We start from the raw sequence: 27,665 nt of genomic DNA on the forward strand, positions 1-27,665 counted from the left end.
TTAAAATAAAAAAAATAAAAATATTAATATTACTGCATAACTCCATGATAATAAGGACTATCATTACATTGATTTCACTATGTGTCTTAAAAGCTACAATTTTCTATCATGACTTTCTGGCAAATATCTGACCCAAGACCAATTATGCCATCAAGACTACTTAGAATATTTAATTAGAGAAACAAGCTTTTTAGGGCAACATAGTATGTACCTGCTAAGTGCTGTACTGACTAAAGCACACCCATTCCATTATTACCTGAGTAAGAATGCTGTGTTCCTTCACTGGACAACTCTGAAGTTCCTCCCAGAGCACAGATTCCTTCTTTCCTATTGATGGCTTTGCGGAAGGTTTTAGCAATATCACTGCTCTTTACCTCTTGGAAAATCTATCAATTAAAAGAGTTTCATTGATTCACAGTTTTCAAGGCAGCACAAGAATAAGCACATTGAACTCCTTTTTACCTGTCCGTCACCTACAGCGTTCTCCACAGGCGGTGGGTGTTAAGAAGGAAATTGGCTTGTTTGTGCAATGCTACAATACTGCCTCTAAAAATGAAGCGTCAATTGCACACACTTGCCAAACACATTCAGTGCTGCATGCATTGAATCCACTTTAAGTTAAAAAAAAAAGTGTGGGTCAAAGGCACGAGTAAATCTGTTAATTTCCCACTGTGAAGCAAGGCTAGAGAGAAGCTGAAGAACTTCCCCTTCTTCAACCACAATTCTTAGCAATAAGACAAAGATTAATGAGTCAACCAAAAAAATATTCTGTAGTATAATGTGGTAGCTCAGCAGTTCACTCAATGAAAAGCAACAGAATAATAAAAAAAATTGTTAGGTTGGTGGCATAGATGACTATCAAAGAAATAAAAAAATAAGTACTAAGTAGGCAAGGGTGTTGACAGTACAGAGTTCATTGCAATACTGTGGCAACTCGATTAAAATTCTGAAAAAAATAAATAAGGATGGAGACAATAAAGGCAGCACACAGTAGTGCACATTTGTATTCGGGAGGCAGAAGTAAGAGGATCTGTACAAGTTTGGGACAAGCTGGTTCTACAAAGGGAGTCCCAGGCTAGCCAGAACTACATAGAAAGACTTTATATCAAGAAAGAGGAGGCCGGACAGTGATGGCGCACACTTTTAATCCCAGCACTTGGAAGTCAGAGGCCTGTGGATCTCAGTGAGTTCAAGGCCAGCCTGGTCTACCGAGAGTTCCAGGACAGCCAGAACCTGTTACACAGAGAAACCCTGTCTCGAAAAATCAATGAAAGAAAAGGAAGAGATTGGGAATAAGGACATAGACACTAAAAAAGGGCTGGTGTGAGCCGGGCGGTGGTGGCGCACGCGTTTAATCCCAGTACTTGGGAGGCAAAGACAGGTGGATCTCTGTGAGTTCGAGGCCAGCCTGGTCTACAAGAACTAGTTCCAGAACAGGCTCCAAAGAGAGAAACCCTATCTTGAAAAAAAAGAAAGAAAGAAAAAGAGAGAGGAAGGAGGGAAGGAAGGAAGGGAAAGAGAGAGAGAGACAGAGAGAGAGAGAGAGAGAGAGAGAGAGAAAGAAAGAAAGAAAGAAAGAAAGAAAGAAAGAAAGAAAGAAAGAAAGAAAGAAAGAAAGAAAGAAAGAAAGAAAGAAAGAAAGAAAGAAAGAAGAGCTGGTGTGAAGCAGAAGGATTGGAAGTTCATGGCCACCTTGGGCAACACAATGAGATCTTGTCTAAAAATAAAAATGAAATTAGCGGCAGAGGCGGAGCGGCGCAAGGCGGCCAGACGCGCAGAGGCGGAGCGGCGCAAGGCGGCCAGACGCGCAGAGGCGGAGCGGCGCAAGGCGGCCAGACGCGCAGAGGCGGAGCGGCGCAAGGCGGCCAGACGCGCAGAGGCGGAGCGGCGCAAGGCGGCCAGACGCGCAGAGGCGGAGCTGCGCAAGGCGGCCAGACGCGCAGAGGCGGAGCGGCGCAAGGCGGCCAGACGCGCAGAGGCGGAGCGGCGCAAGGCGGCCAGACGCGCAGAGGCGGAGCGGCGCAAGGCGGCCAGACGCGGCGGAGCGGCGCGGCGGCCAGACGCGGCGGAGCAACACCACATACAGGAAGAGGCTTTCGGGGACAAGCGCAGCGGCAGACCCAAGCCACGGGGACAGGCTTGCAATAAGGAGAGCAGTTCGCCCTACTACAATTGAATCAAAGAGGTAGGCTTTTGGTTGGCCAGGTCACTGGCACAAGGGGAGCCTGGTCCTGTCCTGAAGATCCTTTGGAGGGGTGAGAGGGTTCTTGGCCTGCAGCAGGAACCACGAAAGAGAGTGAGGGCATTTTGTAAGCGGAGCCCTTGGCCAGCAGGGAAACCTGATCCGGTTTTTAAAGGACCCATTGGATAGGATCAATAGGAGGAAATGGGCAGGCGCCAAGGCAAGAATTCACCCAATAATCCGAAAAACAACATGAAAACATCAGAACCCAATGATCTTACAACAGAAGTATTTGAACAACCTAACACAGAAGAAGTGGAAAAAATCGACTTTATGAAGATAATAGAGTCCCTTAAACAACATGTAAAAAATGCCCTTATAGAAATGGATGAGAAGTATAACAAAAAGTTTGAAGAAATGAGTAAATATGTACATGATACCCTGGGAAACCAAGAAAAAACCATCAAGCAGGTAATGGAAACAGTTCAAGAATTGAAAACTGAAATGAAGGCAAAGAAGAAAATACAAACTGAGGACCAGCTGGATATGGAAAATCTAGGCCAACGAGCAGAGTCTACAGAAACAAGCATAATCAATAGAATACAAGAGCTAGAAGAAAGACTCTCAGATGCTGAGGACACCATAGAGAAAATAAACGAACAGATCAAAGAAAACAGCAAAGCCAACAAATTCTCAACACAAAACATTCAGGAACTATGGGACACAATAAAAAAACCAAACCTAAGAATAATAGGAATAGAAGAAGGAGAAGAGTCACAGCTCAAAGGCCCAGAAAATATTTTCAACAAAATTATGGAAGAAAACTTTCCCAACTTAAAGAAAGATATTCATTTAAATATTCAAGAAGCATACAGAACACCAAACAGACTGGATCAAAGAAAAACATCTCCTCGCCATATAATAATCAAAACACAAAATATACAGGTTAAAGAAAGAATATTAAGAGCTGCAAAAGAAAAGGGGCAAGTAACTTATAAAGGTAAACCGATCAGACTTACACCTGACTTCTCGATGGAAACTATGAAAGCCAGAAGGTCCTGGATAGAGGTTCTGCAGAAGCTAAGAGACCATGGATGCAAACCCAAACTACTATACCCAGCCAAGCTATCGTTCATTATCAATGGAGAAAACAAGACATTCCAGGATAAGAACAAATTTAAACAATACGTAGCCACAAATCCAGCCCTACAGAAAGTAATAGAAGGAAAATCGCAACCCAAGGAATCCAACACTGCCAACACTGCCTATAATAACCCAGGCATCTAATGACCCTTCACGAGCACATCTCAAAGAAGGGAGACACACAATCTCTACTACCAAAAGCAATAAGAATAACCGGAGTAAACAACCACTGGTCATTAATATCACTTAATATTAATGGGCTCAATTCACCTATAAAAAGGCACAGGCTAAAAGATTGGATACGAAAACAGGATCCAACATTCTGCTGTTTGCAAGAAACACATCTCAACCACAAAGACAGGCACCTACTCAGAGTAAAGGGTTGGGAAAAGGTGTTTCAAGCAAATGGTCCTAAGAAAAAAGCAGGTGTGGCCATACTAATTTCTAACAAAACTGACTTCAAACTAAAATCAATCAGAAGAGACCGAGACGGTCACTTTATACTCATAACAGGAACAATTCATCAGGAGGACGTCTCAATCCTGAATATATACGCCCCCAATATAAAAGCACCTACTTATGTAAAAGAAATATTACTAGAACTCAAGGCAGACATCAAACCACACACACTAGTAGTAGGAGACTTCAACACACCTCTCTCTCCAAGGGACAGGTCAATCAGACAGAAACCTAATAGAGAATTAAGAGAATTATTGGAGGTAATGAAGCAAATGGACTTAACAGACATCTATAGAACATTCCACCCAAATAGGAAAGAATATACCTTCTCCTCTGCAGCTCATGGAACCTTCTCAAAAATTGACCACATACTTGGTAACAAAGGAAACCTCCACAGATACAAAAAAATATCAGTGTCCACCTGTGTCTTATCAGATCATCACGGATTAAAGTTAGAAGGCAACAACCACGCTGCCCCCAAAAAACCGACAAACTCATGGAAACTGAACAGTCAACTACTGAACCACACCTGGGTCAAGGAAGAAATCAAGAAAGAAATTAAAGTCTTCCTTGAATTTAATGAAAATAAAGGGACAACATACTCAAACCTATGGGACACAATGAAAGCAGTGCTAAGAGGAAAGTTCATAGCACTAAGTGCCCACTTAAAGAAAACGGAGAATGCATACATTGGGGACTTAAAAACACACCTGAAAGCTCTAGAAAAAAAAGAAGCCGACGCGCCCAGGAGAAGTAGAAGACTGGAAATAATAAAACTGAGGGCTGAAATCAACAAAATAGAAACACAGAAAACAGTCCAAAGAATCAATGAAACAAAAAGCTGGTTCTTGGAGAAAATCAACAAGATCGACAAACCCCTATCCAAACTAATTAAACGACAGAGAGAGAACACGCAAATAAATAAGATCAGAAATGAAAAGGGGGACATAACCACAGACACAGAGGAAATTCAGAGAATCATTAGATCTTACTACAAAAGCCTGTATGCCACAAAACTGGAAAATACAAAAGAAATGGACATTTTTTTAAATAAGTATCATATACCAAAGCTAAACCAAGACCAGGTGAATGATCTAAATAGACCGGTTTCTCGAGAAGAAATAGAAATGGTTATCAAAAATCTCCCTTCGAAAAAAAGCCCAGGACCAGATGGTTTCAATGCAGAATTCTACCAGAACTTCCAAGAAGAATTAATACCTATACTCCTTAAGGTATTTCACAATATAGAATCAGAAGAGTCATTGCCAAATTCCTTTTATGAAGCTACAGTTACCCTGATACCAAAACCACAAAAAGACCCAACCAAGAAAGAGAATTACAGACCGATCTCAATCATGAACATAGACGCAAAAATTTTCAATAAAATACTGGCAAACCGAATCCAAGAACACATAAGAAAAATTATCCATTATGATCAAGTAGGCTTCATCCCAGAGATGCAGGGCTGGTTCAACATACGCAAATCTATCAATGTAATCCACCATATAAATAAACTGAAAGAAAAAAACCATATGATCATTTCACTAGATGCTGAAAAAGCATTCGACAAAATTCAACACCCCTTTATGATAAAGGTCTTGGAGAGAATAGGGATACAAGGGTCCTACCTAAATATAATAAAAGCTATTTACAGCAAGCCAACAGCTAACATTAAATTAAACGGAGAAAAACTCAAAGCCATCCCACTAAAATCAGGAACACGACAAGGATGTCCACTCTCTCCATACCTCTTCAATATAGTGCTTGAAATTCTAGCAATAGCAATAAGACAACATAAGGAGATCAAGGGGATTCGTATTGGAAAGGAAGAAGTTAAGCTTTCATTATTTGCAGATGATATGATAGTGTACATAAGCGACCCCAAAAATTCTACCAAAGAACTCCTACAGCTGATAAACAGCTTTAGTAATGTGGCAGGATACAAGATCAACTCCAAAAAATCAGTTGCGTTCCTATACACTAAGGATAAGGAAGCAGAGAGGGAAATCAGAGAAGCATCACCTTTCACGATAGCCACAAATAGCATAAAATACCTTGGGGTAACCCTGACCAAGGAAGTAAAAGATCTACTTGACAAGAACTATAAGTCTTTGAAGAAAGAAATTGAAGAAGACACCAGAAAATGGAAAGACCTCCCTTGCTCTTGGATTGGGAGGATCAACATAGTAAAAATGGCAATTCTACCAAAAGCAATCTATAGATTCAATGCAATCCCCATCAAAATCCCATCAAAATTCTTCACAGATCTGGAGAAGACAATAATTAACTTTATATGGAAAAACAAAAAACCCAGGATAGCCAAAACAATCTTATACAATAAAGGATTGTCTGGAGGCATTACCATCCCTGACTTCAAACTCTATTACAGAGCTACAGTATTGAAAACAGCTTGGTATTGGCATAAAAACAGAGAAGTTGACCAATGGAATCGAATAGAAGACCCTGACATTAACCCACAAACCTATGAACACCTGATCTTCGATAAAGGAGCCAAAAGTATACAATGGAAAAAAGAGAGCATCTTCAACAAATGGTGCTGGCAAAACTGGATGTCAATCTGTAGAAGAATGAAAATAGATCCATATCTATCACCATGCACAAAACTCAAATCCAAATGGATTAAAGACCTCAATATCAGTCCGAACACACTGAACCTGATAGAAGAGAAAGTGGGAAGTACTCTACAGCAAATGGGCACAGGAGACCACTTTCTATGTATAACCCCAGCAGCACAGACACTAAGGGCATCATTGAATAAATGGGACTTCCTGAGGCTGAGAAGCTTCTGTAAAGCAAAGGACACTGTCACTAAGACAAAAAGACAACCCACTGACTGGGAGAAGATCTTCACCAACCCTGCAACTGACAAAGGTTTGATCTCCAAAATATATAAAGAACTCAAGAAACTAGACCGTAAAAGGCTAATCAACCCAATTATAAAATGGGGCACTGAGCTGAACAGAGAATTCTCGACAGAAGAAGTTCAAATGGCCAAAAGATACTTAAGGTCATGCTCAACTTCCTTAGCGATCAGGGAAATGCAAATCAAGACAACTTTAAGATACCACCTTACACCTGTCAGAATGGCTAAAATAAAAAACACCAATGATAGCCTTTGCTGGAGAGGTTGTGGAGAAAGGGGTACAATCACCCATTGCTGGTGGGAATGCAAACTTGTGCAACCACTCTGGAAAGCAGTGTTTCGGTTTCTCAGGAAATTCGGGATCAACCTACCCCTGGATCCAGCAATACCACTCTTGGGAATATACCCAAGAAAGGCCCTATCATACAACAAAAGTATATGCTCAACTATGTTCATGGCAGCATTGTTTGTAATAGCCAGAACCTGGAAACAACCTAGATGCCCTTCAACGGAAGAATGGATGAAGAAAGTATGGAATATATACATATTAGAGTATTACTCAGCAGTAAAAAACAAGGACTTCTTGAATTTTGCATACAAATGGATGGAAATAGAAAACACTATCCTGAGTGAGGTAAGCCAGACCCAAAAAGAGGAACATGGGATGTACTCACTCATATTGGGTTTCTAGCCATAAATAAAGGACATTGAGCTTATAATTCATGTTCCTAGAGAAGCTAAATAAGGCGAATCCAAAGACAAACACATAGGCATCCTCAGGAATATTAACCTTCATCAGGCGATGAAAGGAGACAGAGACAGAGACCCACACGGGAGCACCGGACAGAAATCTCAAGGTCCAAATCAGGAGCAGAAGGAGACAGAGCACGAGCAAGGAACTCAGGACCACAAGGGGTGCACCCACACACTAAGACAATGGGGATGTTCTATTGGGATCTCACCAAGGCCAGCTGGCCTAGGTCTGAAAAAGCATGGGATAAATCCGGACTAGCTGAACATAGCGGACAATGAGGAATACTGAGAATTCAAGAACAATTGCAGTGGGTTTTTGATCCTACTGCACGTACTGGCTTTGTGGGAGCCTAGGCAGTTTGAATGCTCACCGTACGAGACCTGGATAGAGGTGGGCAGTCCTTGGGCTTCCCACAGGTCAGGGAACCCTGATTGCTCTTCGAGCAGATGAGGGAGGGGGACTTGATCGGGGGGAGGGGGAGGGAAATGGGAAGCGGTTGTGGGGACGAGGCAGAAATCCTTAATAAATAAATAAATTAAAAAAAAAAAAAAATGAAATTAGCCTGGCAAAGGTTGTGCACACTTTTAGTTCCAGCACTCAGAAGGCAGAGGCAGGTGAATCTCTGTGAGTTCAAGGCCAGCCTGTTCTACAGTGAGTTCCAGGATGGTCAGGGCTACACAGAGAAAATCTTGTCTTGAAAAAAACAGAACCAAAGCCAAGAAAAGGTGAAATTAGAACTGAGAAGATGGGTCAGCGGCAGAGCACTTGCCCTGCACACACAAGTCCCGGAGTTTTGTCCCAGTTATGTGAAGAAAAGTAGAAAGAGAAAGAGGGGGAAGAGGAGAAGAAGAAAGAAGAAGGAGAAGAAGAAAAAAAGACACATATAAAAGGCTTTTTATTAGTTGTCCTTTAAGACATTTGAGTATGGCTCCTCTTCTCATCAAAGAATCTGGATAAGAAGGTAACTTTTAAGTTCGAATTGTATAACAAGTTAGAAGAATGCAAGTTTCATATACTGGTTTAATAATGTGAATAAATGAGCATTCTTTAAAAATCTGTCTCTATACTTTGGAAATTCTAGAATTTGCCTCACCCCAAATCTTTCTTCTGTTTGCCAATGTGCATGACAAAATTCGTCTCTGTCAATTAGGGACAAGTCTGGCAACTTTCTACATGGGAGGAATACGTGCGTGGAAGTCTCAGGACAGCTCTGAGGAGTTAGTTCTCGCCTTCCACCTTTACATGCATTCTGAGAGATCAAATTCAGGTCAGCAGGCTGGCTAAGCAAAGGCTTTGCCCATTAAGCCATCTCTCAGGCTCACAAAACTTTCTGTAAATGCCTTTAGAACTTCACTTTATGTGGAACAACGCAACAAAAATTGCTGAACAAAGTATAACATATGTCAAAGGCTTTTAGTGTTGCTGCCTCTCATTCTCCTCCCTAGGGGAGGTCACCTCTAGCTGAGGGTCACACTGTGCAGCAGTTCAGATGGGAACAACATGCAATACTAGCCCAGTTTTAGGCAAGACACTTTAAGAATTAAGCCTTTCTAAGAGATGCCCTTTTTGTAATTAGTCTACTTAAAGAAAGAGACGTTTTGGCTGTTTGTTTGATTAGACTGCCTTTGCCTCCCAAGTGCTAGAATTAGAGGCATGAACCACAAAGAAAAAAGAGATTCTTGAAATGGATATTGTCACTGATGATCACAGACATATTATTCCATCGCCATTCTCAAATCCCAACTTTCTTTGGTCTTATAAAATACTTTCATTTAGGAAAATACTATTCTATCAGGGTTTCTCTGTGCAACAGCTCATGGCTGTCCTGGAACTCACTCTGTAGCCCAGGCTGGCCTTGACCTCATAGAGTTCCACTTGTCTCTGTCTCCCTAGAGTTGGAATCAAAGGTGTGTGTCACCATGCCCAAGTCCTTTCTCTATTTTTGTGTGCCACCATGCCCAAGTCCTTTCCCTATTTTTGATGATGTGTCCTCAACTTGAAACTTTATGCTAAACTTGAAAATTTATGCTAAATCTACAATTTTATGAGATTACAAGATGAACAAATGTATACGTGATTATAACAGAATGGGTGGCTGAGCATGTTGCAAAGCCTAATTCACGCATTATTGGAATGCTGTCCCTTCCCTTTTTAGAATACATCTGCTGGGCAGTGGAGCATTTCCTCATACCAAGCATATCACACACCAAATTAGACTGCAAGACCAAAACATGTTCCAGCTTCAGAAGAAAACAGGAAAAGCTGTTTTTCTTGTTGTGTGTGCATTTTCTTCAAGCATCAGAACCTTCTAATAAATTAAGTTGCTTAAATTTTCATGATTCTAGCTGAATGATAAATTCAAACTATACATTATGGGGAAGTGGAATAATTCAATTGAAATTATCTTTGTGGTAAAATACCATATTCTTTCATGGGACCTGGAAACTGCTTGGGAATAAATAACGTGGAAAGTCTAATTAAATTTGTTAAGTGTCTTTTTTTTGGTCCTGAGGACTGAATCCATGTTTCCCACTGAGTTATATTCCTAATCCTATGTTCCAAATATTTCTAAACAGATTATGTCAGCCAACCTCAACTTGGTTCCATAACATTTTAGCCTGTCTCTTAGAATAAAACCTTTAAAAAAATAAGAGAATTGAAAATACATTCATCAGATTGGTTCACCAGATGAAAAATCTGCCTTTTCTTTTCTACTTCAGTGAAGACATTGCTGAATCAGATTTTACAGGAATCTCAGAAATCAGCCAGCACAAGACTGTACTAGTCTTTCCAATGAATCTTTTTAAGGCTGAGTTGTGATCCTAATGGGCTCATTGTGTTCCTTCTTCTGGAAACTGTTGCAGGCCTCAAGTTGGAAAAAACATTACTGTTATTATTATTATTATTATTATTATTATTTACATTGGTGTTTCGCCATGTGTGTTGGGTCTCCGGAATTGGAATTACAGACAGTTGTGAGCTGTCATGTGGGTACCGGGAATTGAACCCAGGTCCTCTGGAAGAGCAGTCAGTGTTTGTGATCATTGAGCCATCTCTCCATCCCCCTACTTTGCTTTGTAATAGGGGAAATATCAGAGTATGAAGAGGTGTGGAGCCCCACAATTGCCACAAAGTTTGAGCACAAAAGAATCATTGAGCCCTTGAGGTTTGCCAAGCCTGGGTAACTTGGTGAGACCCTGGCTCAAAAGATTCAATCAATAAAAATAGAAATAATTATTTCAACCACTAACAGTTATGGAACATTTATTCGATGCCTAGCATTGTTCTAAGTACTTTGATGGTTTTAAATGGTTAATCCTATGGGTCAATTCTATTAGTAAAAGAATAAAGATTTATTACCATTATGTAAAAGCAAGTTTCTCATTGTAAAAACAAGAAATTAACACAATCATTTCTGTTTAAACATATGCTGGCCCATCAGTCTTTCACAACTGAAGAAAACAATTGTGTTAGTTTATACCTATAAAAACCTAGTGTTCTGGATACATGGCTCAGTGGTACAGCATTTATCTAGCATGAGCAAGGCCCAGAGTTTAATCCATAACACAAGAAAATTAAAGATAGGAAAAATAGCAAAAAAAAAAAAAATAGAAAAAAAATCCAATAGCACAGCATGGTAGCACATGCCTTTAATCCCAGCACAGGAGAGGGAGGTAGAGGCAAGCAGATCTCTGAGTTCAAGGTTAGCCTGGTCTAAGGAGTGAGTTCTAAGACAGTCAAGGCTACACAAAAAAATCCCTGTCTTGAAAACCTAAAATCTAAACACGTAAACAAACAAATAATAACTTCAGCTTTTAATACTTAAAATGAAAACAAATAATTAATTACAGTTCTGCCTTTGAAGTTTGTATACAATATTTGGAGCCTTTTCTGCCATATATATATATATATATATATATATAATCTTGAAAATTAATAGAAACTAATTTTGCTTGTACTTAGTTTACAGTGAATACTCCTTTAAATTTGCATCCACATAAAACTTCCAAACCTAGCATATGAGAATACATGTCTTTCTCTTCCAATATGCTAATAAATGACAAGAATTACAGTCTCCATCTCTTGGTGAGTTAAGCCATAGTCCAAATTCTGTGACAACTTGCAAGGTATCAAATTGGGGACAAAGCCCAGGAAAGTAGACAGTCATTTCAGTGTCCCCTTCTTTTTAAGCAGTCATGGCAGCAGCATTCTGAAAGGTTATGTGGGTTACTTTACCATCATAGTTCAAGTTTCAAAACACTACTGTTTCATGTGTATGAGTATTTTGCCTGCATGTATGTCCGTGTACCACATATGTGCTTGATGTCCTTGGAGACCAAAAGACAGCATCAGATCCCCTGGAACTGGAGTCAGAGATGTTTGTGAGCTGCCATGCGGGTGCTGGCAATCCAATCTAAGACCTCTAGAAGAACAGCCAGTGTTGATGAGCCATTTAGCTAGGGCACAGCTCAAGTCTCTTGATTAGCAGGGACTAACTAGAAAGGGCTACTCGTTCTCTTGTCAGCTTACTTTCTTTTTCACGACCCATACACGCTTGTTTTAAGTTGAAGCAGGGCAGATTGGTCATACTTTTAAGTCTAGCCCTCGAGGTCAAAGCAAGCAGACCTCTGAGTTTTTATTAGCCAGGACAACTTAGTCTGTTCCAGGACAGTCAGGGCTACAGAGAGAGAGAGAGAGATCCTGTTTCAAACAAAAGTGAGTATAAATCCTTGTACTTCTAAAATATTACTTTGACCTAAAATGTTCTCGTTAATATTTCGTTCTAGAAAATTCCTACTGTTGCCCAAATTATCTTAAAGAACATACTAAGACAACTTCACTTTATTGGTTAAAAGACACTAAAAATGTGTGGAAAGTGCAATGGTTCAAAATATACAAAACTGAACGTTTTCCCAACATTATTATTTTTTTTTGTAGACATGTTGATAATTTTGTCCTCAACAATCCCAGTTAGACCACAAATCCTAACAACTTAGGCTGCTTCTTTCTAGCAGATACAAAGATTCTCAGTGTAAGTTGTATCAAAAGCAACTGACCACACTTCCCTACTGCTCTGGCCTGCTTTAAATTCTCAGTGACCCATGCAAGTTACATACAGAGACATGCAAGTGCTCAAATCACAAATCATTTGTAACTTACTATTGAACATAGAATTCAATGCAAAAGACTTTGGCCAAAACTGGAGACAGAAATGACGGGAGGAAATCAGTTTCTCAAAAGAAAATGGCAAGAAATTTTAATAATGATGACATGAGGCTATAGTTTTCAAACAACAGCAACCTTCCCTCCCCCACCTCTGATGATTGATTACATAGTCTATTTGTTTCTGACCATATGGTGTGTTCTTTGAGTTAGTTCTAATCAGAGGGAACATATTTGAAATTCACTTGTCATAGTGAGTCATGGTAACTCATGATAGCATATGTTCTAACAGCAGCTGTCTTGCTGCCAAGATAAAGTATAGAAAAGGAGGGTAGGTGTGTAGAATCTTGGTGCCAAATATTAAGTACAAATCACTAGTTTGCAGTAAATTGAAAAGAATGCCTAATAACATCTAGTCAAACTGAGACTTACAGTAATAACAAATACTCAGGTAGTATGGTATGCTACTGTAACCTCAGCACTGGAGATGCTGAGGCAGGAAGGATCACAAATTAGATGTTAACATAGCCAAAGGTAGTCTTAAAAACCAAGTAAATCAGCTGGGCAATGTTGGTGCACACCTTTAGTTCCAGCAATCGGGGAGGCAGACAGATAGCTGCGAGTTCAAGGCCAGTCCGGTCTACAAAGCAATTTCGACAGTCAGCACTGTTACAAAGAGAAACTTTGATTTGAAAAACAAATAAAATAAAATAAAATAAACCAAGTAAATGAATAAATAAAATTTTAGGGTAGGACAGTTACTGTAGTATATGACTTTCTTCCTCAGCTCTCTGGAGGCTAAGGCAGGATGACTATGATTTTATAGTTAGACTGTCTCAAAAACAAAACAAAACCTAACCCAAAGAAAAACATAAATGTCTATGTTCCTTTTTTGAGACAGGGTCTCACTTTGCAACCATGGGTGGCCTGGAATTTGCTATGTAGACCAAGCTGGCCTTGAACTCACAGAGGTCTACCTACCTCTGCTCTTAAGGCATTCTGTTTTAAATTAATTTTTCATGTTTTTAATACATGTATGTCTGTGGACCACTCATGAGCAGTGCCTGAGGAAGACAGAAGAGGGTGTCGGATCCCATGGAACTAGAATTACAAACAGTCTGAGCTGCCATGCCTGTGCTGGGAGTTGAACTTAGGTCCTCTGGAAAAGCAGTCAATACTCTTAACTGTTGAGCCATTTCTCCATCCCCTTAAGGGTGTTCTTATCTGAGAGAAGAAGCAACAGCTCTTTAAAGACATTTACAATAATTTTTTTAACAAATCTAGACTGAAAATCTGTAAGTCAATAAAATCTAGACTGTAATTGCTGGCAGCTAAAATAGTTAGATCTTGATAAAGAACCGCGTGCCTGTCACACAGGCTGAGCTAAATGCTTACAGGGGAGAACTGTTATGCAATCAGCCAAGAACCTTGAATATCTGATGACACTAGACAAGAAAACAAAAATTGTAAGTGCCTCTTCCAAGAGACTGAAGGAATATGCTTCTAGCTGTTAATTATCACGGTGCTCACCCTGCAGAAAATGGAACAGTTAAATACTACTAGTACAGGACTTAGGAAACACCTTTTAATCAGAAAGTTCAGCTTAGGAAACTTCTAAGACTGAGTCATATGATGTCATTAATCTTGTGAAGCACTCTGCTCTCTACAGGGGAGAGAAAGAATGCTTCAAAAATGTCATTTAGCCCTCTAATGACATTCCTGAAGGAGATTTTGTGTCCACTGTGAGCATTGTGCTATAGCTTTGTTTCTGTCAATGTACCTTCCATGATGTTTTGTTAAGTATTCGGGTGGCTGTAAGAATTAAATTGAGTAAGCAGAATGACAAAAATGTTACTCAGTACCAGAGTATTAACATGATGTATTTAACTATTCAATATAATAGTATTTACATTTTAAAATACCCACTGGACAATGGAGCAACAATGACTTCTAATAATCACAAATTTTTCCCATACTTACATAAACAAATTCATTAAAACTTATCTTCCCATCTTTGTTTCTGTCACCATCCAGCATGAGTTTTTGAATAATTTCTCTCACTTTATATCCCGGCAATGGCATATTAGCTTCCTTGAAAAGTTCATGAAGTTCATAGTCACAAATGTATCCATTGCTGTTGAGATCTTTGTAGAAAGAAAGAAAAAAAAAGAGCCAAAGAAACAAAAAAAAAAGATAGAACAAAAAAAGATTAGAAATAAATTTTTGAGATTATTATATCGAAAAGAATATTATCACTTCACAAGCTTGCCTAATTGCAATCTTTTTTCATCATCTGGAATATAAGGATGTTTGGAAGGGAAACGTCTATTTTAACTAAAGAGCAATGCTTTGTTTTAATCATGAATCTTGCATTTAAATTAATGTGTACACAGCTTTACCTAAAAATAGCATTCCTGATTATAAGAAAATATACTTTCTGGTTAATAAACTCTTATTAAATCACAGAACCAAGAGGAGTCTTAAAAACAATAATTTATATACCAACATAGCTTTGTCATGGCATAGCATAATTTCTACTGTACAGGAGTTTTATTCTCATTTTTTTTTTTTTGCAAAAGAGGTTTTATGACATAGCACTGATTCTGTCTCAAAGCACATCTGATATGAAGCAACTGCTTTCAGGGTCAAGTCTTTTTAGTTCATGTAAACAAGTGTTAATCTAAGACAATAGAGAGTTCACAGAATAAATTCAGTACTGAGTAAAGCAGATGTTTAAAATGTCTCTATAAATGCCATTTTTATTTTGCGGCTATTGCAGTTTTAATAGGATATGCAAAACACTGATAAACGAATCATGCTTATTCAAAACCATGAAAAAATGAATGCAAAACCACCAACGGATGATTACAAGATGGCTTTTTGAAAAAGATAACATATGTATGCATGTATGTATGATATATGTAAATAACTTTTCACTTTCACCAGAAATAGAAAATAGGTAAATTGAAATCTAAAGAAACAATCTACAAATAGCCCAAAATGACCATGCCACGCCACTATTTATGGAAATGTTTCATGACCAGGGAATTTACTTAAAAATTCTGCCAAGGCACAATGAAGTGGTGCACACTTTTAATCCCAGTACTCTGGAGGCAAGGCAGACAGATTTCTGTGAGTTCAGGGCCAGCTTGGTCTACATAATGGGTTCTAGGATAGCCAGGGCTACAGCCCTGTCTCAAAAACAACAACAAGGATAACAAAGGCCATGCCAAGTATTGTTCTTGGAACCAAAGATGCCACAGAATGTCTTGCACTTTTGGATCTCACATTCTAACCAGACTGCATACACAGAGCAACAAGTGTGACTGTAAGACACAGCATAATATAACAATGCAGATATAACTTAGATAAAGAAAATTAGAAGCAGTCAAGAGGATTAGACTAGCAGGTATTCATTCTCCTGCCTGCAGCGGAGAAATTCAGAAATATATGGCCAATTCTGCATAGCTTGTGAGACAGTGTCTTACAATGGTGTCCTGGCTAGACTAAAATTTGCAGTAGTGATCTATCTTTCTGCCTCAGTCTTGTACGAGCTGGAATTACAGTCATGTACCCCAACATCCAGCTCAGGTTGAAGGCATTCCTGATTGCCATATCTGAATGGGGAGAAGCAGCACCTGGCACCCAGTGAGTAAAGTCTAAGGATACCATGAAATCTCCCACAGCACATAGGACACCCTTGCTCCACTAGGCAACACAGAATTCTGCAGCTCAAAACGTAAACAGCACTGAAGTTGAGTGACTCTGGGTTATAATGACATTGTGGGAGCTGCTGTTTAGACAGAATGGTTACGGAAGGCCTTTGTGCTGAGGTTCTATTTGAATACAGACTTGTATGAGGCAAAAACAGACATCTGGAGTTAAAAGAGTTCAAGTAGGGGAAAGAGCCACCACAGTGTGTAATGCAGATGTGCATGTGGTGTGCTCTGGGAACAGGGGAGATCTAGCATGCCTCCAGCAAAGTGAACAAAGAAGAAACAGGGAGGGTCATTCGGTGGGTTATACACATTCTTCTAGATTGCAGAACATATTAACTAAAATATTAACTATTTTATGTCTGCACTTTAGTTTGGAGGTTCGTGTTTGAGTCAGGGTTATAGTTAGTTTTGGCTAGCCTTGTACTACAGTGTTTCTCCTTCCTCTGATTCCCCAAGTAATGGGAGGTATATGCTACCATACCTTGCAAAAAAACATTACCTATCTTATCTATGACTACTTCACCAATCATTTGACGGCTGATGAGTATTTTTGTCTTTTTGGTTGGTAACTAGGTGCTAAACCAGGGCTACATGCTAGGCAAGTGCTTCGCCACTCTCAAAAGTAGTACACTTAGTCCAAAACCTCTTGAAATTCTGTTTAGTTGTAATACAGTATATCTTTGCATTCCTATTGATTTTTGCATTGGTAAAAATTGACCCAAAACTTCATGTATGCCAAGTACAATTTACAACTGGATCCCAAGCTCTAGTAGCAAATGCTCTTAAATATTGATTACAAATGTCTTTTCTTATTTCTACACTTGAAAGACTATTTTCTCTGTGTTTATGTGTATATGTGGTCATGCATACCATGGCAGAGAGGTCAGAATAACTTGAGGGAGTGGCATCTCTCTTACCATCAGGTGGGTTCTGGGGATTAAATTCAGGTCATTGGCTTGGCGACAAGTGTCTATACCTGACGAGCCACCTCACTGGCCCTTATTTAACTGTATTAACATTAGTTTGTGTATATGGTAATGAGGAGTGAATTTTGGGACTTATTGCTTGCTACATAAGCACTTGCTTCACTGAGTTATTGACATACCCAACGCCACCTTTTCGTCTGTCTGTTCCGAGACAGAATCTCAGTTACCCAGGCCAGCTTTGAATTTACACCATAGCCCAAGTAGTCTTTGAGCTTATGATCCACTTTCTGCATGCAGCCCTCCAAAGGAGTTGATACCACAGGCCTTCACAATGGTCCAAGAAACATTTAAAAATCTATTGGAGGGCTGGGGATGTAGATTAATTTGTAGTGTATTTGCCTACCATGCATGAAGTCCTGGGTCCAGTCCTTGCCATTATATAAACCTGGTGATGCATGCTTGTAATTTCAGCACAAGGTCATCCTAGGCTACACAGGGAGTTTGAGACCAGCCTTGGCTGTATAAATTCATACCTCAAAAAGAAGTCTACCAGCAAAAATATCTGTATTTTTAAAGCACTCAACATTTGATCAATCATTTATATTTCTTTCAAGGTAAAACAATTTTGTTTTTGTTTTCTCTTGCTAAAATCTTTATAATTTTTAAAAATTCAACATAAAAACTAGTAGGTTTCTTTATGGCATTTGCATGCACAATATTCATTATACTTTGTTCTAATTAATTCCCCTTCTCCTTTTGGGTGGTTCTCTCCTCCCTGCAAATAATACTGGTACTTGGTAAAATAATTTCTTTATGGCCAATTTTCACATTCTTTGTGTTGAATTTAAAAGTGTCAAGCACTGAACTAACTCTTTGCTTGTACATATGAACTACTTATATACAGAAATGAAACCAGGAACATGTACAGTTTCTAAAGAGAACAAAGCAGTTTGAATGGGACTGTGGAAGAATTTGTGTAAATGTGGTATAAGAATATACTGGATTTAGATGTGTCTGCTCCTGAGCATATATTCCTTGATAAAGTTAATATGGGGCTCAGTACTATGGACTATATTAGACATAGTGAAAAGTACATTGCATAGTTGAAGGGCAATAATTTAATATAATAATTATATAATATAGGATCTAACCGGAACTTGACTACTAATTTGAGTATCATCTCTCCAGGTTTTAGTGTTTGCCTGTGTTTTATTCAGTCTTTCAGATTGCATTTGTATAAGTCATACTCCAGATCGAAACACAAGGGAATTCATCATGCTGACTGAGAATACATTTTTGAAGCCAGAAGTAGAAAAATAATGCTTATTAAATACAAACATAGGTGTTAACTATATACTACTTACTACTTCTCATGACCTAAATACAATATTCTTACCTTGGCAACTCTTCCTTGAGAAATTCACACCCATGTTCTTGGGTGTGTCTTACTTTCTCACAAGTACCTCACTTTTTCTTAACTCTTTCATTTAAAACTTTACGTTCAAATATTGGTCCTTTTCTTGAATTGTTTTCTATTTTCTTTTTATTTATTTATTTATTTATTTATTTATTTATTTATTTATTTATTTAAGATTTCTGTCTCTTCCCCGCCACCACCTCCCATTTCCCTCCCCCTCCCCCAATCAACTCCCCCTCCCTTGTCAGCCCAAAGAGCAATCAGGGTTCCCTGCCCTGTGGGAAGTCCAAGGACCACCCTTTCATTGCTGGAAATGGAACCCAGCACCTTGCACATACCGGGCAAGTGCTTTGTCACTAAGCTATATTTCTGGTTCATGTGTGTGTGTGTTTAGAGATGAGGTCTGTGAACACAGTCCAAGATAATCTTGAATTCATGAGCCTTCGGCCTCCGGAGTGCAGGAATTATAGGGGTTATAGTAGTATGTCACCATACCAAGCCATCTACTCATTCACTTATTTATATATTGTGAGGCAAAGTTGGAATTTCTTTTTTTCTTCGCTTTTCTTTTCCTTTCTTTTTTTTTTTTTTTTTTTTTTTTTTGAGACAGGGTTTCTCTGTGAAAAAGCCCTCACTGTCCTGTAGACAAGTCTGGCCTCAAACTCACAGAGATCCTTTTCCAGTGCCAGGATTAAAGGCGTATGCCATCACTGCTTGGTTAAAATTGAAATATCTATTTTTTAAATTTATTATTTTTTATTCTTCTCACACATATTACATAAAGTTAGAATTTCATTCTATCTATCTATCTATCTATCTATCTATCTATCTATCTATCTATCTATCTTGTTTTTTTTTTTTTCCAGACAAGGTTTCTCTGTGTAACCTGGGCTTTCCTGGAACTTGCACTGTACATCAGGCTGGCCTCAAACTCACAGAGATCCTCCTGCCTCTGCCTCCCAAGTGCTGCGATTAAAGGCGTGCACCACCACCACCCAGCCTTGGAATTTCTTAAAGAGATTTTAACATACTTTTAACAACATAGTCTTTGTCACTGTCTTTTATTTTCTGTATGTGTACATATATATGGACTGGTACATATGCATGTGGAAGTGAAAGGTCAATGTCAGGTGACTTCCTCAATCATTCTCCACAATTTTTTAATTTTTAAATTACATTTTTAGTGCGCGCGCACGTGTGTGTGTGTGTGTGTGTGTGTGTGTGTGTGTGTACTCATGTGCACCCTCATACATGCCTGGAGGTCAGAGGACAACTTCTTGTAGGAATCAGCTCTATCCTTCCTCAATGAGTGTTACGTGAGTTGAACTCAGGTTATTTATTTATTAGGCTTGGTGGCAAATGCTTTTACCTGCTGAGCCATCTTGCTGGCTAGAGATTTTCAGAAGATTTAAGTACAGGCATTAAGGAAAGGAGGGAGGTTCTTAGGGAAAGGCCAGAGGACACGAAGTACATGGGTGTGTGATTCTTGGGAATCACCCCAACTCATTTTTCCAATACTTTTGGAGAAAGAAAGAACTTGCTCCCTTTAACTAAGAAAACTCTGACCACTTCAGTGTTTGAAAGGAAAATATTTTGAAATGTATTTTTCGTTTCTCTGACTTGCAAAAGAGCATTAATCAGAACACAATTTAACTTTTATTCTTGTTTTCTGTTTCCCTCCCCCCAAGGTGAGGACTGAACCCAGTGCCTTGGGCTAGCTAGGCAAGCCCTCCACCACTGAGCTAAGTCCCCAAACCCTTAAACTTTCATTCTTTTTTTTTTTTAACTTTTTTTTATTGGGAAAAGAGAAAAAAAAAACAAATTTCCTCCTCCTCCCAGCCTCCCATTTCCCTCCCCCTCCTCCCACCCTTCTCCCCCTCCCCCCACTCCTCTCCCCCTCCCTCTCCAGCCCAAAGAGCAGTCAGATTTCCCTGCCCTGTGGTAAGTCCTAGGTCCTCCCCCCTCCGTCCATTTCTAGGAAGGTGAACATCCAAACTGGCTAGGCTCCCACAAAGCCAGCACATTACGTAGGTTCAAAACCCCGTGCCATTGTCCTTGGGTTCTCATCAGCCCTCATTGTTGGCCATGCTCAGAGAGTCCAGTTTTATCCCATGCTTTTTCAGTCACAGTCCAGCTGGCCTTGGTGAGCCTACACTTGGTGATCCCAAAGAAGCTAAGTAAGAAGGTGAACCAAAGGAAAAGCATATAGTTGTCCTCTTGGCTATGGGAAGTAGACAAAATTGCCGGGGAGAAAATTGAGATCTTGGGGGTGGGGTGGGATGGGGGTAAGGGGAGATGGGGAGAGAGGGGGGAGAGGGGGAGAATGGGGGGGAGCTTGGGAAAGGGGGAGGATTGGGATGAAGGAAGGTTGGATGGGGGAGCACGGAAGCACGGTTCTTAGTTAAGGGAGCCACCTTAGGGTTGGCAAGAGACTTGAACCTAGAGTGGCTCCCAGATACCCAAGCCGAGGTCCCCAGTTAGTTCCTTGGGCAGCTGAGGATAGGGAACCTGAAATGACCCTATCCTAGAGAAATAATGACGAATATCTTGCATATCATCATAGAACCTTCATCTGGTGATGGATGGAGACAGAGACAGAGACCCACACTGGAGCACTGGACTGAGCTCCCAAGGTCCCGATGAGGAGCAGAAGGAGCGAGAACATGAGCAAAGAAGTCGGGACCACGAGGGGAGCACCCACCCACTGAGACAGTGGAGCTGATCTATTGGGAGCTCACCAAGGCCAGCTGGACTGTGACTGATAAACTTTCATTCTTGATACTAGTTTTGACTTGGTACTCCAGAAGTATTCTTTTGATATCATAAAAGCAGAAGACTGACAGACTTAAAGATAAATGTCGAAAAAACATTACGGATTCATACCATCATGAAGCTATCCTGAAAATCTGTCTGGCTTTTCTTTTATTAGGTGGAAATAGAGATTTGAATAGCACAAAGAACCACTGTTTGCATAAATTCCATCTGTAATAACATCTGTACAGCACAGCGAACTACTGTCTGTGTAAACTCCTTCTGCAATAACATCTCTTGAGCATTAATTAGAACACAGGTCAGCGATGTGATTAAAAGACGCCGGGTAGTAGCCACCTTCAAATATAACCACAAAATAACCACACACGGTGAGTCGGGTAGGAATAACAGACAATTTTAGCAAAGGAGAGGAAAACTTAAAAGGGGGGATTGGAGGAACAAAAATTTGCCATTATACGGCAATCCTTATTAGGTTTCACACTTCTTGACAAAGTTTTTTTTTTTTTTTTAGCATTATCTCCTTATCTTTGTAAGCATTTCGTATACCACAGTTCCTTGCATATAGTGAGCAACAGGAAGAATTCTGTCTAAAGAAACTAATTCTCCGACACTAACCAGAAAAAAATGCTCTAACCCTAGATGAGTGTTTTAAAAACAAAACTAAGCAGCAATAACCAAAAATACAGAAATAGTACCAAAAAAGATGGAATGCCAGTTCATCGGGAAACCAAACCTAGACAGAAATATCTCTTAAGTAACATTTAATCTCTCTCCCTTTGTTCTAATCCTGTCCCCACCAGGCAAAGTCAGATCTCTAATTTGGTTTGCTAAGTGACCACAATCATCAAACAGGACCTAAGTGCAGAGAGCAGAGACTACTATCAGGGTATCTTTTTTAACACAGAATTCAGCTTTGCCTTTGTTAAGAAGTATCACTGAGATAGGGAACCTTGTGGCTGCCTGTAGTCCTGGCTACTCACCTGACTGGTCACACAGAGGTGTCACTTAAGTCAGGAGTTCAAGACCAACCTGGGAAACATAGCAAGACACTTTCCCAAAACAGCATTACAAGTCAATTTATGCTACTCTGTCACAGACACTAGCCTGGAACCAAATGAGAGAAGAAAAGAATCATAAAGGACCTATGGATTTCACTTGAACCAATGGCTTTCAAATTCTTGTAAAGCTTTGGAATTCCTGAGGAAATTTATCCTTTACTTCTTCCGAGATTAGAATGCATATCATCTTTCTTTCATAAATTCTACTTGGCTACCTCAGTTGATGCTAATCTTATTTACACTGTGGCATTTTAGTGTTAGTATTAGCAAATCACATTGATCCTTCACTAGGACATGGAAGTTCTACATTGGAAGAGAATAATTTTAGTGTCATTAAGAAGGCAGAGCTATCCTTAGATCAAAAGGGAGGGGAAGAAAAGCAGAGCTAGCCTGAAAATGGCAGCAGCTAGTAATTAATTTTACAAAACCTCCCAGCTGGTAAAGTCCTTGGAAGACACAACATAGTGTGTAATTATTTTCAAAGCATTTTATGCTGATTTTATTTTCAGTCTCCAGTTTAAAAAGAAAAAGCAGAAACAAAAACAGTAACATGTCCTTAAGCAGTGACAGTGATCTGAAGTGCCAGAAAATGAGGGAGTACATGCTAAATAGCCGGCATCCATCTTGTCAGAAACAGCATTCACCAAAAGCTCAAGACCATGTTTGATGGTCAACTTTTCCCATCCTGAGTTTTGATATAAACATAAGATTTTAATAATGTGTGCATGTGAGAAACAGACCCAGATCAAAAGCAGTTTTAACTGGAAACTAAAATCAAAAACACCAGACACGAAGGTAGCTTTTTATTTTCCCATTAAAGCTGCCAACATTCTGGATGCCATTTCTGGCTCATTCACTGCTTCTATACATTGGCACGATGCAGAAGAGGCTTAGCATTCGGAAGACTTGTCTCTTCTGCCATCAAATTTCAACTGACTCATTAAGATCATAAATGGTTTACATACAGTTTATGTGTGTATAACACTCACAACACCACAGTGAGCATTTTCATTCTGGAAATATGATCAGTATGGGTAGACTAAAAAGCCACGGGAAGAAAAGAAATGCCACCTAAGTACCAAGCAAGTGCTTGCACAAGGTAAAGAAATAACATTTCACTAATATACCAAGTGTATTTTAAAAACGAGCACAGAAAAACATTCTACTTAAAAAATAAATCACTAGGAGGCATTCAAGACGGCACCAGACTGGTTGCTGAATTCATCAGAAAAGAACCAAATGTTGGTTACAAGGAATTCACTCTCTGTCTCTCTCTCTCTGTCTTTCTCAGATGACACTCGTGGAATCACATCTGCATTTTGTTTTAAAGGAAATCATATTATTCTCTTTTACTAAGTATTAGTTTAAATGCCAGTTACCTCCTTCAACACCCTCCCCCAAGTTAACCTCAAAGTAAATAAACTTATTATGAAGCCATGTTCCTGCAGAAGTTTGAATCACACCAAGAATGCATAACCTTAAAAGGAAATGTTTTCCCTCCCATTGCATCCTGTTATTTAAGCTATTTTAAGTCCTTGTCTGGAGAAAGCTGAGCCAGAATTCAAGTGGTTTTGATTTTAGCTGCTGTTTTACACTGCCCTTGTCTAGCGGGTTGGCACTATAATCCATCACTTCAAAAGCATCTTTTGGGGTGCTACTTTGCCTTATAAATCTAACAGTAAAAAAGACGAGGACTTCCTTTGACCCTCAGTGTGTGTGTGTGTGTGTGTGTGTGTGTGTGTGTGTGTGTGTGTGTGTGTTGCTCTAATGCTCTTTGAATCCATCTAAATTTGGTGATTTTCATACAAAAAGGTTAAAACTATATGCCCTCATACGCAATACATACTTGGAATCTACATTAAACCACTTTGGATAGTGCTCATTACAATTTAAAGAAGAAAATCAAGTACAGACTCACTTTTTTGGAAAGGCTAGAGATAAAAAGTTCAATTTAGCTTAATAAATGTATTCTAAATATATTTTTAATTAGAAAATTGATAATAAAAATTTGAATCTGACTCAGAGAGGCAGAGGCAGTCAGATTTCTGTGAATTCGAGGCCAACCTGGTCTACAAGGCGAGTTCCAGGACAGCCAGAGAAACACAAAGAAACCCTGTCTCATAAAAGCAGAAACAACAACAAAAAAGAATTTAAATGTGTAATAATGAATTTCCACAAAAACATTGCTTTAAAAACTCAACCAGGGGCTGAAGAGGTGGTTCAGTGGTTAAGAATACTTGCTGCTCTTGCAGAGGACTCTGATTCAGGTCCCAGTAACAATCTGGTGACTTGCAATCATAATTTCTGCTGACACCCTCTTCACATGTGATGCTTAGACATACATGTGAGCAAAACACACAAAACAGTACTCAATAGTGAATTCCCAAAGCGCTTGAAGACTGGAAGAGTTTAGAAGACCTAGGCTGGGCAGTCAGAAATATTTATAATCTTTTTTTTTTGCATATTTCTAGCAGTTTGGCTATAGTTTTCCACCTGCTGCCACTCTCCCCCTCTAAAAATATTTATGTACATATGCTCAAATAGACATGTTCTCATATGTGTGCAGCACTGTTTACACTCTCACACAGGCACTTGTACAACTTTACATTTGTCAGGCATGGTCTTCAGATTACCCCCAAACTGACAGTATGGAAAGTTGTCACTTAATCTTGTGAGGTAGAGTCTCAGGTAACACATGGATGGTCTTCTACTTGTCAAGTAGCTAAGGCTAGTCTTGATTTCCACTTCTTCTTGTCCCTACTTTCAAATTTTAGGATTACAGGTTTGTACCACTATGATTGGTTTTATTTATTTTTTTGTTCATTCATACATTTTTCTTCTTGTGGGTCTAGAAATATATGTGTATAATATGTGTATGTATACATATACATATGTGCACACACATGCACACACACACACACACACACACACACATGCATACCCAAAGCCTTCTATATATTAAGCAACGGCTCCACCACGTAGCAACAAAACTAGCCTCGTAGTTTTTGTATTTTTATGTTTTAAGGTATAATTAAGAAAATGTGCAGTGGTGTAGTTTTATCCAAAACTGAAAGTAAACTGGACTAAACTGCCAGCCACGTTTTGTGGCACTGTGATGCGGTTTTTATATTCTAGAGGATATCAAGTAATTGGAAATAATTCAACTTTCTGGGCTGCGAGAAATCTGGTACAACTAAATCACCACAACCAAGATGTCTTGACTTCATTTGGTGGGGAACCTCAAAGGAATGCAGCACACTATTCCCAGTCACTCAAGCATCCCAAGTAGTCTTGTGTTTCAAAGATCCTGACTTTCATGTTTATAAAAGTACACTATAGCATGCTTTGGGGAAGAAAAAAGTCATATTTTATTATTTTAATAGACTTATTTTAATTATGTATATGTGGGTGGTATATACATATGTGATTGAAGCTGCCCAGAGTTCCTATGAGGGTGTCTGATCCCCTGCAGCTGGAGTTATAAGAGGTTGTGAGTGCCATTTGTGGGTGCTGGGTATAGAACCTAGGTACTGCAACTAATTGTTGCAAAAGCAACAATTAGTTATAACCAGTGAGTCACCTCCCCAGCCCTCATAAGTCCTATTTTAAAGAAAGTTGTTGCAAGTCTAAAGCCAAATTGAGGATTTAAATTACCTCAGATTCATTGTTGGAGGTAAATAATTTAAAATTAAAGTCTTAGAATATAAAAGACATATTCTTTCATCTGGTTAATATTCATTCACTTTGTAAGTGAATGAAATATATATTTATTAGTCTTATGTTTTTAGAGACGGGGTCTTACTATGTAGTCCTGACTGATCTGCAACTCTCTATTTAGACCATGCTGGCCTAGAACCCCAAGTAGTGGGATTAGGTGTGTGCCACCACACTAGGCCTCAAAATATATTTTAGAGGCAGGTTTTGCTATCCAGTCTTGGCTAGCCTGGTACTGTTGAGATCATCCTGCTTCAACCACCCTGATACAAGAAGTATAGCGCACAAGGGCAAGAATTATAGGCAGGCACCAACATGATAAGATTTGTTCTCTTTAGAAAAAAAATCACACAGGAGGGCAGCATTTAGATGAAAACAGAAATGTTTGTTGTGTAGAGGGGGAGGGGACACTACGGTTTCCACTAACCCAAAGGGAAATACTGAGACAATAGTTGAGATAATTAAAATAATTACATGTGATTAGAACTTAACAGTAAGCAGGTGCAAAAAGCGAGAGAAAGAATTTTAAAACCTAATACTCAATTTATTGCTAGTAAAGAGAGTTTCAAAGCACTATTAATTGATTGCACAAAACCTGTGATTAGTCATAATTACAGAGATTTTTTCTGCACACTATGATTTTGCTGAATTTCTAAGCAGATAATCAAGGCTATTATTGTTAATAGATGAGGAAAATGGTTTCCATATTTTGTCACAATTGAAGTGATACAAAGCAGTTTTCTCTGCTCTCCCCTACTACACAAAGTAGGAAACAATTATCCTGGCCAGGAAAATAAGTTCTAGAGACTTTTTAAACAAATAAGTGATCTTCAATTGAAAAAAAATGAGAAAATAAATTCCACAACACCTTTGACAGTTGCCTTAGGGCTCTGAAACTAACACCACCTAAAAACTACAAAGAGGTTTAAAGGAAAGTCAAACGATTCAACTGTAAAGATTTGAAGGAGTTCCTGAAAGGTAAGCCTCTACAAAAGTATTTACCACACATATACTTACCTCCAAAAGACAGGCAGGCAGGCAGACAGATACATATACGCACACACATGCGTGCACCAAAAATATCTTTCATAATAAATTTTTCACAACAATGACCCTTTGTATTTACAACTGATATTGCTAAAACCCTAGTACATCAAAAGACCGTTTACGGTTCCTTGAGATTCAAGTAATTAAATATTTAAAGGGAACCTAACATGTATGCAACGTTGCATTAGATATTTAGATGGGGAATACAACAGAATACTACTCAGAACAGGCAGAAATATTGGCCTCACGAATTCTAGTTAGCAGCTTGTATGTTAGTAAAATGGTGTATAGTGAAACATGTGCCTGGTATGGTATTCATAGTTCCACCTCCTGCCTATGGAAATTTAAGCATTCCAAAGTGGTAGGCTGTTGTTGTTCTGGACCTTTTGCACTCAAACCTCTAATTCAGCAGTTCAACAAGGGTCAC

General features: G+C 39.1%; 1 protein-coding gene across 3 annotated transcripts in view; it reads right to left on the reverse strand.

Annotated features, from left to right (window-relative positions):
* Nucleotides 1–27,665, reverse strand: part of Pls3 (plastin 3) — a 98,657-nt gene that overhangs the window by 16,746 nt on the left and 54,246 nt on the right. For all 3 annotated transcript variants that reach the window (XM_041642201.1, XM_041642198.1, XM_041642199.1), the window contains exons 3-4: nucleotides 14,566–14,729; nucleotides 257–386 (exon numbers count right to left, since the gene is read on the reverse strand). In XM_041642201.1, the coding sequence (XP_041498135.1) occupies nucleotides 257–386; nucleotides 14,566–14,729 (294 nt within the window). The remainder of the gene's footprint in view (nucleotides 1–256; nucleotides 387–14,565; nucleotides 14,730–27,665) is intronic.

Source organism: Microtus oregoni, unplaced genomic scaffold (genome assembly GCF_018167655.1).
Source record: "Microtus oregoni isolate MIOR12 unplaced genomic scaffold, Mior012 000073F_001, whole genome shotgun sequence".
NCBI classification, from domain to species: domain Eukaryota; kingdom Metazoa; phylum Chordata; class Mammalia; order Rodentia; family Cricetidae; genus Microtus; species Microtus oregoni.